Raw genomic sequence first — 12,578 nt, 5'->3', positions numbered from 1 at the left:
TGGTGATTTTAGGCTTGTGTGCAGCTGCTCAYGCATGGAAACSCATTTCATGAAGCTCCAGACAAACAGTTATTGTGRTGACGTTGCTTCCAGAGARAGTGTGGAACTCGGTAGTGGAGTGTGCAACCAAGGACAGACCATTTTTACGCACTATAGCACTAGGCTGTTCTGTGACCTACCACTTRGTGGCTGAGCCGTTGTTGCTCCTACACATTTCCACTTCACATTATCAGTACTTCCAGCTCTAGCAAGGCAGAAATTTGACAAACTGACATGTTGGAAAGGTGGCATCCTATGACYGTGCCACATTGAAAGTCACTGAGCTCTTCAGTAAGGCCATTCTACTGTCAATTTTCTTCTATGGAGATTGCATGGCTGTGTGCTTGATTTAGCCAAAAGAATGAGTAGGTTTTCCAAGGGTTTTTCCTTTATTATTACAACTAGAATAATAGTTAAGACYTCAAAGCTATGAAATCACACATACGGAATCAGGTAGTAACCKAAAAAAGTGTTTAACAAAGCAAAATATATTTTACATTTGAGATTCTTCAAATAGTTACCCTTCGCCTTGATGACAGCTTTGCACACTCTTGGCATTCTCTCAACTAGCTGTATGTAGATTATGAGGAGAGCAATACAATATTTATCTGTAAATTAATAGGATTGGGAAAACAAACAYGGACCAAACACAAAGAAAACCCACGGTACTGTTACGCAACAGGAAAAGGCTTCTCTCATCCTAATCCCCTCACAATGAACACATATCAGAGTGCTGCAAGTAAGCCTTGCTGGATCATCATTAAACACAGAATAATAACAGCTCTCTCTGCGTTCACTTGGTCAAATATTCAATAGAAATTAAAACAACAACATTGATCATATCGAAACAGAACGACATCACWCAAGACATTAATTATTATGGAAATAATGTCTAAAATGAAGATTTATTGTAGTGCAATGCCACACAAGTCAAAACAAATAAATACGCTCCCTCATGAGGGCTTTTTCTGGGTAAGGCTGACATTGAAGACCACCATAGGGATTCCATATTATTAGAGCGAGAACAGATCCACTGCTTCTTGAGTGCAGTGAGACAGCCTAAAAAATAAAAACATCTGGTGGAAGGAGGTAGAGGACCGACAGGGTTCTTGGGCATTTCATTTTGAATCATTTAAAGTCAGCATAGTTTGTGAGACACAAAGGATATTTCAAGCAAATAATCTGGATTGGAAATGCTTCATTTTAAAGAGGTTTACCTCTTTAGTGGAACTTTGTCATCATGAGACCACAATACATGACTGTAGCCTAAATAGCAATGGTAATACTGTACATAATCGGCCTCGTTGAATGTGCTTATGTACCATATAAAACCCCATAAGGCGGAAAATTCCTCTACAAATCAGTTGAAAAAAATAACATTGGCTGGAGTAAGCTTAGCGCTTGAAATAAGTATTTTCAAAAGAAAACAGAAATGTGCAGTTACATATCAAAGTGCTTTTTTTTCATTCACCTTTTTGGTTTTTATCTATAGTGCCTTCATTTTAAATGCATWAAAAAAAAACTACAAATATATGGAGATTAAATCTACCGCTTATTTTGACAGATATACAGCATTTATCACCCTCTTTCAGGCTCTGACAGACACATACAGTCTAGTATGAATGATGAACAAGACCACAAGGCCAGAATACAATCCTAAAGCTTATTTTATATATATATATGTTTTTTTAAATTGCAGGCAGAGGTGAAAAGGACATGAAATGAAAAGTGATAAAAGGTGATGTACAGGACATTCCACATTGTAGTCCTAACTTCAACACCCTTCTAAGACACATATATTCCTTATACATACTATACATATGGACACCCATGTGATTGTGCTGGCTGGTAACAACCCAGGATGGAGGAAGCAGAGGGGATTCAGGGCTCTATAAGCCCAGAGAGGTGATGGATGGCTGGGGGAGATGAGTAGAGTGGGGACCTAGTGGTGGTCCTCATGGAGGGAGGGTGTTGAGCAGGGACTCCAGCTGCTCTTCCCCCAGACGCTGCGTCTCATCTAGGTCCTTCATCCTGATGAGGAGCGAGGCCTTGGTCTGGACGAAGCGCCGGTAGTCCTGGAGCTGCWCGGCTGTCAGGCAGCGAGACAGGAAGTTACACACCATCTGCTCCCGTCTGTCCAGGTTGTCCTTCAGGTCTTTGGCGTCCTCCCGCTGCTTACACAGTAGACGGTGACGGCTGTCCAGAGAATCCTGCCAAGGGATAAAAAAAAAGATTGGATGAAATTAAGCACAACATTCCCTAAAATGTTTAATCATTATCCAATGTGTACTAGTAGTGTAAATGGAAAGGCGTTTTGCTGTTCATGGTGCAGTATTTCTTTAGGTCAACAGAGGGCAGGGCAGATAGAAATGTGCATGGAAACTGGTTGAGTTTCAGTGACTCAATGTAAATACCAGCACTGCTGATAGCAGCAGAAAATACAATGCACTAAAACACACTCAATAAACAGGACAGTCAATGTGAAATTCACAGAAAATAATTCAACTATGAGCCTATTGAATGCACATCTGTTCAAAGCATGACTACAGTCTCTCTCACTTTCTCCTCTGCGTCTGTGTGCTGGTCCACGGTACTCAAGGCGTTCTGCACGCGGGCTAGCCGGGCGGACAGACACAGCAGCAGGCTAACCACGCGCTCCAAGTCTCCTACGAACAGGCTGTAGCGCTCCACCTCCACCGCTGTACAGTGCTCCCGAACCAGGGCCTCCACGGCCTCGCCACGCATCCCGTTCTCCTCCACCTCCACCTGCAGGGCACCACGGGGCTCCCCCAAGGCCAGCAGGCGCTCCTCAATACATGCCACTAGCAGCCTCTGTAGGAAGGGGAGGGAATTGGGGAGTTTGAGAGAGAACACTATACATTACAATACAGTCTGCTTGTGGGTGTGTGATTTGTGCAAGAGAAAGAGAGGAGACATAAGGCTTGTCACGGTCAACTCAAAACAAACAGGATATAAGGTAGGAGTCTGACAGTTTCTGGCATCTCAATAATCTGGTCAGACGTTAAGCTGATGCCAAACATAGTTAAACTGCATCCAGGGCACAGTTTTCAAAATGTTTTATCCAGAATGATACAGATTCTGTAATCCTCTTTTTTGCTATCCAGGATCAGCTCCATCTGGCATTTTGAGCCAGTTTGAGAAATAACCCGATAGGATCCTTTCTGACCCAGACACCACAATATCACACAATCCACATTTTCAGTTTTGAACAGGCCTCCACCTCGCCATCTACTGGGCAGGTTGTGGTACTACTTTCCAACTCAACAGAAAACAAAGCTGATTCAACTACATGAATAAAGGTTGATAAAAATATATATTTAAAAAAAACATACAATCCTGATTAAAGCTCAGATTGGATTACCAAATCGTTATCCTATCCAGAGGATCAGAATATAACTTTTCAGTTTTGAAAAACCCAATTCTAACCTTTAATCCTATCCGATTGGAAAACTTTTGAAAAACTGGGCCCTGATGATATTCAGATCACATGAGGTTGGTATCTGGAGCAGAAAAAGTGGAATGTTATCAAACACATGGTTTCCATGGTTTCCAGGTGTTTGCTGCCATTCCATTGGCTCCGTTCCAGACATTATTATGATCCGTTCTCCCCTCGGCAGACTCCACTGATTCAGATGACATCATCAACTGGAAGAGATCAAGTAAATACACTTCTATTACAACAACAACAAAAAAATGCAGAGCTAAATTACCTTCTTCTCTGTGACATCCATCTTGCTTAGTGGCTCTGGTTGGGGTTGGACTTTCTCATCAACAGGAGATGTGGGAGGTGCTTCAGGATCATCCACTGTTTTAGAGCTTTAGGAAGACACACACAGTGATATTGATGTATATGGATGAGATCAACCTTGGAATAATGTCCATGCGTCTTTAGCCATGCATTTGTCTTTACATGGACACGTGTCTTTTAATCTATCCAGGTGCAGTGACGTAACACCTGCTGATCCAGGACGTGGCCACCAGACACCTGAACAGTACAACGTAACACCTGCTGATCCAGGACGTGGCCACCAGACACCTGAACAGTACAACGTAACACCTGCTGATCCAGGACCGGGCCATCAGACACCTGAACAGTACAACGTAACACCTGCTGATCCAGGACGTGGCCATCAGACACCTGAACAGTACAACGTAACACCTGCTGATCCAGGACGTGGCCATCAGACACACTGAACAGTACAACGTAACACCTGCTGATCCAGGACGTGGCCATCAGACACCTGAACAGTACAACGTAACACCTGCTGATCCAGGACGGTGGCCATCAGACACCTGAACAGTACAACGTAACACCTGCTGATCCAGGACGTGGCCATCAGACACCTGAACAGTACAACGTAACACCTGCTGTCCCAGAGACGTGGCCATCAGACACCTGAACAGTACAACGTAACACCTGCTGATCCAGGACGTGGCCATCAGACACCTGAACAGTACAAGGTAACACTGAGATACTCACCCGTCAGCAGCATGCAGTGTCATGCTGTCTCTCTGCTTCTTCTTATAGTGCTCCTCCATCAGCAGAGTGTCTTCTGACAGTAGATGCTCCATCAGCATCAGCGCCGTCTTACGATTGGTCAACGGGTACAGCACCCGTGCCAGCGATTGGTCCGCTGTGACCACCACCTCCACCAGCTCTTTCCACTTTGTCTCCTCGGTGGTGGGTGTCTTTTCTGGGCTCGCCGTCTCTCCTGCTGGGGTCTCCTCCTCCTTCTTGGTTTCCATGTCTTCTCCTGGGTGTTGGCCCTCTCCACTCTGGCAGGTGTCAGGGACTGGTGTGGTGGAGGAAGTTGTAAGGAGCTCACTAGCTGCTGGAGCACGGGCTAGAGTTGGAGTCTCTCCCGCGGTCAGATTATCAGAAAGGGCTGGGCCCTCGTCCTCCACTTGGCTCCCTGGTTCAGATGGTATGACGCACAGAGTCGGGTCTGTGGTGACTCCACAGCTCAGGGAGACTTCTTGAGAGGCCTCGGGCTGAGGAGTCTCAATGGGCTCGTCCACTGACTGCTCTCTCTCCACAGTGTGTTGTATAGGAGGGGCAGTTTTCACACTGCTGGAATAAGAGAGATATTAGAAAATGGAATATCAACAGTGATCAATAGCCATTGTTACTTTATACAGTGCCCTCCACTAATATTGGCACCCTTGGTAAATATGAGCAAAACAGGCTTGTTTGTTTATCTTCTTGGTCTTTCCATTCAAAATCTTCACAAAAGTCTAACTTTTAAAAATAAATTCTTAACATAAAACAAATATTTTTCTCAAATATATGTGTGCCACAATTATTTTCTCCTGTAATGGGTAATGAGGTTGGAGAACACATGGCAAGGGATCTGAGACCATTCCTCCATACAGAATCTCCAGATCCTTCAGACTCCGAGGTCCACGCTTGTGGACTCTCCTCAGCTCATCCCACAGGTTTTCTATGGGGTTTAGGTCAGGGGACTGGGATGGCAAAGCCTTGATTCTGTGGTCAGTGAACCATTTTTGTGTTGATGTGGAGGTGTGCTTTGGTTCATTGTCCTGCTGGAAGATCGAACCAAGGCCCAGTTAAACCTTCCTAGCAGAGGCAGTCAGGTTTTGATTTAATATCTGCTGGTACTTGGAGTCCATGATATTATGTTTCCTAACAAGTTGTCAAGGTCCTTTGGAAGAAAAACATGCCCACAACAAAGATAAACCACCATACTTCACAGTAGGGATGAGGTACTTTTCTGCATGGATATCTTTCGGTCTACTCCAAACTCACCTCTGGTGTTTGTTTCCAAAAAGCTAAATTTTGGTCTCATCTGACCATAGAACCTGGTCCCATTGAAAGTTCCAGTAACGTTTGGCAAACTGTAGGCGCTTGAGTTTGTTTTTATGGCAACCCTCCCAAACATCTTGTGGTTACGTAGGTGGCGTCTGATTGTAGTTTGAGACTTTCTGACCCCAAGACCCAACTAACGTCTGCAATTCTCCAGGCCGATTGTTAACATCTCCAGTTGCTTTAAACTTCTTAAATTATTGCCCTGATAGTGGAAATGTGTGTTTTCAACCGCTGAGCAATTTTCTCATAGCCATTTCCTGATCTGTGCAGCTCAACAACCTTTTGTCGCACATCATTACCTTATTCTCGGTTCTTTCCCATAGTGATGGATGCCTATGGGAACTTGGCCTGTATGTCACCTCATATTTATACCCCAGTGAAACAGGAAGCCTTAGCATACCACTTAAGTATTCCTAATCACTCAAGTGAACTTAAAAACATATAATAAGACCGGGAATATACTTTAGTTAGATTTTACSCATAATAATTTTTATGGGTGCCAATAATTGTGGCACACATGTTTTGGAGAAAAATATTTATTTCACATTTCTTTTTTTTCAATCATTTTACTTCAATTAAAAAGGTTTGATTTTTTGAATGAAGACCAAGAGGATAAACAGCAAAGACATTTTTTTTTACAGCCCGTTATGCTCATATTTACCAATGGTGCCAATATAAGTAGAGGGCACTGTACATTAACATTGACTTAATGAGAATTTTGTTTGGAGAGCGAGGGTCACTTTATCATAATATAGTCACATACTTGGAGCCAGTCTTGCTCTCGCCAGTGCCCCTGGGATGGGTATGTATGGAGGGAAAAGTTGAGGTGGACTTGACCAATCTCTCACTGGACTGCTGACCATTAGGGGACGGTGGGAGTGGGACATCGCAGGAGAGCCCAGTGGTCTCCACCACCTCTTTAACCAAAGGGACAAAGTTGTATGATCCAGGGGACCCATCTGAACGAGCCCTGACCTGAGACGAGGTGTTTGATACTGGGGAGTTAGACGTAGTGGACTCCCTGGTGCTTTTTGTCATCTCCCTACTTTTCTCCCTACTGCCCAGCTGTGGTGCAGAGTCCTGCTTGAAGAGGGGCTTCCTCTGGGTCTGCCCCTGGGCTCTCTCCTGGCTCTCGCTGCTTTTTTCCTGGACTGGTCCTGGGGCCCCCTGCCTGCGGTGGAGCTGCTCCGKGCTCTTACTGAGTACTGAGGAGCTGCTGACCTGGGACACACCCAACTCCTCCATGGACTTTCCCCGCTTGACCACCATCCGGACCCGCCGACCCATCACCCGGACCCGCCGACCCTCAGGGACTAACATCGCTTGGTCTCTCCTTACCACCACACTCTCCTCATCCACTGGCCTCTGAGTCTGAGCACTGAAAAGTTATACAGAGATTGTGATGAGCTAGAGATGCTTTGGAGATTTACGTTCCTGGTTCCACTCAGATATTCTATGCCTTTATCTTACCCTAACCATAGCTGATGAAAAAAAGAATCCCTGAACATAGCTGATGAAAAAAAGACTCCCTGAACATAGCTGAAATGAAGTTTAGAATGGAATGTTGGTATATGGGTGTTCACGTTCAGTGCTGCAATAAATCACATCTGAGAAAACATCCATGTTCAACAGCATGGCATACAGTAAATCTTACAGGCGCAGATACTCCCACTTTCACAAACAATCGAGGGCAACATACCTGGACGTGTCCATAGTATTGACTGGTGATGGATCATTCATGTAGTTGTGACCCTGTAGCCAAACATACCAAGAATCCCCATTCAAAACACCCTTTGAACATCTGTGTTACATTCAGTAAAGTGACATGGTCCTCTATAAAACTCAATACAATCCTACAAATCCTATTAAATTATTTTAAATGCAATAATATCAAGAGTACTGATGAGGCTTACCTGAAATGCATAAGGTGTTGAGGTGAAGTGGTTTCTGAACAACTCAGGTGGTTCTGGTTGGTCCAGAAGACTCTCCTCAGAGGCAGACTTCCCCTGAGAGGGGCTGGGTGACTCTCTCCAGCTAGCCTGGTGGGAATGACCTCCGGACTGAGAGGAGCTGAACTGGGCATACTTCATGGAGCTGGAGGTCGAGTCCAGGACGCATCCAGCGGAATGGGGCCTGTACAGCTTCTTCTTGGGGCCTCCTTTATTCCCAGACTMAGGCTTGGGACCCCAGTCAGATGGCTTCCCAGCCATGGAGTGCCTCTGTTTGGGGGATTGAGAGGCTTGAGGGGCAGGCTGCTGGGGCTCAGCCACCTTGAGGCCTGTCTTGCGCTCCATGTAGGCCACCAGGGCCTTGTGATGGAGGTGCTGCAGGGAGGTCTTGGAGAGGCTGGAGGTGGACAGGGCCCTGCCTTTGGTCTCAAACATCTTCCTCCTAGCTGCCACCAGGCCCTGTTCTCCCAGCTCCTCCTCATCGCCTGAGAGTACCAGCAATCCTACTTCACCCGAGTCACCCAGCTGGTTCAGCTTCTCCGGCTCTGAGTAGCACAGCTTCTTCTGCTCTGGAGTCAGACGCCTCCTGCTCCCGATACGAGCCAACTGAGGCTGGGCAACGTTCGCTGGCTTCCCGTTCTCCTTTTCACAGTCCTCCACCACACTCTCTTTCTCAACCTCCTTCAGCATTTCCTTTATGTCCTCCTTATCTGTCCCCTCGGAGTGTGTTGGGGAGGGGGTGAGTGTGTCTGCTGAGGTCTCAGAGTCCTGTGAAGAGGAGACTGTGTGAAGTACCGTGGGCCTGAGCTCAGGCCTCTGCCTCCCTCTGTGGGGCCAGGACAGCTGCAGGTCACTCCTCTTAAAGGAGGTCTCCCTGAGGACCTTATCCTGGGCCCCCTTCAGTTTCTCCTTGTAGTACTTCTTAAAGGAGTCGTCCAGCGTGTTGCAGGGGTGGGTGATAGCCTCCGCGCTCTCCTCCTTGGATGTTTCACCCTGTGATGTCCTATCACTACAGCTAACGGGAGCTTGCCTTTCCTGATGAGCAGCATTGAGGCCTGCATCTTCACCTTGCATACCGACCTCAATGTCATTTTTGGGCTTCAAATTCAAATTTAGGGCCGCCCTGTTGGCTCCAGTGAGGTGGTACAGCAGCGGGGTGTTTTCCTTGTTGATCTTCTGGCTAGCAACGCCTCCTAATGGCCGCCTCCTCCCTGCGTTGACTTGTTCGTCTCTCTTGTGGTGGGTGGCATGCCCCATGCTGATTGGTGGAGGGACTTCCTGGTTGTGGGAATTTGATAACAGCGGACAGTTCTCCTCTGGGCCGCAGGAGAAGATGTGGTGGTTGGGGCTGTGATGCCTGCCGATCTCTCTGCTCTGGACCTTGAGACTTTGTTGTAAAGCATCGGAACTGCGGGAGCGCTGGTTTAAAATGTGAGAGGGGCCATATGAAATCCTACTCTGAGTCTGTTTCGCCTCATCTTGGCTTCTGGAGTTTATATCTTGACTCTTGGTGTAAAACTCCCTGACATCGGTTGTTGTGGTGTCATGGGTGATAGAGTGCCTCTGTTGGGTGTTCCTGAACATGTGGTCCATGGTGCTGTGCAACCTCTCCCTGTCCACAGGCTCGGACACAGGGCTCTCACTGCCTTCCTCTGACACACACAGAGAGCCATGCTTCAGACTGGACTCTGACGACTTACAAACACCTGTAACGAAGTAGAACTGGCCCTTGTGTTGGATGCTGCTGTTGACCATGTTCTGTGCCACATGCAAGGGGATGGCAGATTGTGGTGGCTCCGGCAGGAGGGACCCGCGGGGCTCTTGCACTCTCTTACGGTGACCCTCCGAATGGCCGCCACCGGCACTACCAGCCTGCTGATTAGGGTGCTGCTCAGGCTGACTCGTGCGAGGGGGTGATCGGCTTAAGACGTTTGCTGACGTTTGCTGCTCAGGGTTCTTATCCGTGTGGTCAGAGTTGACTGGGTCCCTGTGAAAGGGCTGTGAGGCCCGACGACCATAGACTAGGTCAGGCCTGAGACAGGCAGCATCAGGATTAGCTGTCCGGAGTCGTGGAGGAGACCTGTCTGCCAGCTGGCCCTCGGGACTGTGCTGCGCCCTGCAGTTCTCCAGGTTCCTTGTGGCTATGAAGCTGTCCAGGCGGTCGGGGGGCTGAGGAGGGAGTGGCAGCTTTTCTTGATTCTGATCACAGTACTGTGTTGCACTCAGGCAGCCATTGTTGTTTCGATACTGGTTTGAGATGGCCTCCATGGAGCGGTAGAGCTGATCCATGCTCTTGGCGTCAGAGTCGAGGACGTTGGGGTGGTAGATGGCCTTCACATACTTCAGGTCGGCATAGTGCAGGCTGTGGTGCTGGAGGTCATCTGGAAGGAAGTCTGGGGCGTTGGAGCCCCCAGAGAAGGAGCTGTAGGCCGAGTCGCCCTTGCCGTGGTGGTATGTGAACTGGTCGATGCTGCTGGTGGACTTGGCTGGGGAGAGCCGACTCAATGGTAGGCTCAGAGGGTGCAGGTCCAGGTTGCTCATTTTCTCCAAGTTTAAATTATAGGAATCCATCTGGCTTTGGAAACTGAAGCGTGGACACAGGCGAAATGGAGGTGACACTGACACATTCACCTTCAGTCTTTCACTTGAGAACTCAGGGTCATTTTCTGCCTTCTAAGATTCTTCAGTAGTGTGCTTCTTGAATAACTCTTGGAAAACAAAGAAGAGCAAAAACAGAAGGGTTATCTTAACAGAAATTAAATGTTATTTAACATGCTCCTTTTCCTCCTCCTACAGCTGGGAGGTGTGGAAAACCCAACCCAAATATAGTTTTTTCTTGCCAACAGAAAACTCATAGGAAATGAGCTGCTTTCTCAGCGTAGCGGACTGTGTTGACTACTAATACTATGTTTGTGTTAGATTCTCAACATGGCATGTCAACTGGGGCAACAACACCGCTAGATCAAAAGGTACAACCACAGAGCCTTTAATCTACACGCAATTAAAGAAGTTCTCAGAGGATTGCAGGGTTTTTCTGCATACAATTTCATATATATATATATATATATATTTTTTTTTACGGTAAAACACTTGGATAGGACACATTTCTATCAGGGGTGCAGTGTTTCCCTATTCCCTATATTCATTTAACAGTACTCCAAAAAATATTTATACATACCATACATACCCGTTCAAAAGTTTGGGGTCACTTAGAAATGTCCTTGTTTTTAAAAGAATAGCAAATTTTTGGCCCATTAAAATAACACCAAATTGATCAGAAATACAGTGTAGACATTGTTAATGTCGTAAATGACTATTGTAGCTGGAAACGGCAGATTTTTAAAATGGAATATCTACATAGGCATACAGAGGCCCATTATCAGCAACCATCACTCCTGTGTTCCAATGGCACGTTGTGTTAGCTAATCCAAGTTTATKATTTTAAAAAGGCTAATTGATCATTAGAAAACCCTTTTGCAATTATCGTAGCACAGCTGAAAACTGTTGTCCTGATCAAAGAATAAAAGAAGAATAAAAACTGGCCTTCTTTAGACTGGTTGAGTATCTGGAGCCTCAGCATTTTTGGGTTCGATTACAGGCTCAAAATGCCCAGAAACAAAGACCTTTCTTCTGAAACTCMTCAGTCTATTCTTGTTCTGAGAGGCATTAAGGCTATTCCATGCGAGAAATTGCCAAGAAACTGAAGATCTCGTACAGCGCTGTGTACTACTCCCTTCACAGAACAGTGTGAACTGGCTCTAACTAGAATAGAAAGAGGCGTGGGAGGCCCCGCACAACTGAGTAAGAGGACAAGTACATTAGTGTGTCTAGTTTGAGAAACAGACGCCTCACAAGTCCTCAACTGGCAGCTTCATTAAATAGTATCCGCAAAACACCAGTCTCAATGTCAACAGTGAAGAGGCGACTCCGGGATGCTGGCCTTCTAGGAAAAACATACCGACCACATTAAAAGGTTTTAAAAACTGAAATTATATAATATGTTGAGTGTTTGGTGTTAGATACAGAAAGGATTTAAAAACACGTATTTGTTATAACAAGGTAAATCAGTTAACGAACAATTATATTTACAATGACGGCCTACCCGGACGACGCTGGGCCAATTGCGCCACCTATGGGACTCCCAATCACGGCCGGATGTGATACAGCCTGGATTCGAACCAGGGACTGTAGTGATGCCTCTTGCACAGAGACCACTGCACCCACTTAGGAGCCCGGTAGGAATCTGTGTTTATTTTATTGTTTAATATAATTTTATAAAATAAAGTTCCCCTTGAGAGCTGCCCTCAACCATCCAAGACCCCCCCCCCCAGTCCTCGAGACGCTGCCCCTCAACATCCAATATCTCCCCCCCAGTTCCCCTCGAGAGCTCCTCAACCATCCAAGACCCCCCCACCCCCCCCAGCCCCTCTTGAGAGCTGCTCTCAACCATCCAGAACTCCCCAGTTCCCCTCGAGAGCTGGCCCTCAACCATCCAAGACCCCCCCCCCCGTTCCCCTCGAGAGCTGCCCCTCAACCATCCAAGACCCCCCACCCCCATTCCCCTCGAGAGCTGCCCTCAACCATCCAAGACCCCCCCCCCCAGTTCCCCTCGAGAAGCTGCCCTCAACCCCAGACCCCCCCCCCCAGTTCCCCTCGAGAGCTGCCCTCAACCATCCAAAGGACCCCCCACCCCCCAGTTCCCCTCAGAGCGCTGCCCTCAACCATCCAAGACCCCTCCCCCA

General features: G+C 46.9%; 1 protein-coding gene across 2 annotated transcripts in view; it reads right to left on the bottom strand.

Annotated features, from left to right (window-relative positions):
- Window positions 1–405: 405 nt before the first annotated feature.
- Window positions 406–12,578, bottom strand: part of LOC111950756 (protein Shroom1-like) — a 33,410-nt gene continuing 21,237 nt past the window's right edge. Inside the window, exons 2-8 of one of the 2 annotated variants that reach the window (XM_023968624.3) lie at window positions 7,801–10,544; window positions 7,587–7,639; window positions 6,651–7,265; window positions 4,541–5,131; window positions 3,771–3,876; window positions 2,599–2,871; window positions 406–2,249 (exon numbers count right to left, since the gene is read on the bottom strand). In XM_023968624.3, the coding sequence (XP_023824392.1) occupies window positions 1,995–2,249; window positions 2,599–2,871; window positions 3,771–3,876; window positions 4,541–5,131; window positions 6,651–7,265; window positions 7,587–7,639; window positions 7,801–10,407 (4,500 nt within the window). In that variant the 5' untranslated portion in view covers window positions 10,408–10,544 and the 3' untranslated portion in view covers window positions 406–1,994. The remainder of the gene's footprint in view (window positions 2,250–2,598; window positions 2,872–3,770; window positions 3,877–4,540; window positions 5,132–6,650; window positions 7,266–7,586; window positions 7,640–7,800; window positions 10,545–12,578) is intronic. The other variant, XM_023968625.3, reaches the window with a different exon arrangement.

This window comes from Salvelinus sp. IW2-2015, linkage group LG23, assembly GCF_002910315.2.
Source record: "Salvelinus sp. IW2-2015 linkage group LG23, ASM291031v2, whole genome shotgun sequence".
In the NCBI taxonomy this organism is placed as follows: domain Eukaryota; kingdom Metazoa; phylum Chordata; class Actinopteri; order Salmoniformes; family Salmonidae; genus Salvelinus; species Salvelinus sp. IW2-2015.
This window is presented reverse-complemented; position numbering and strand designations above follow the sequence as displayed.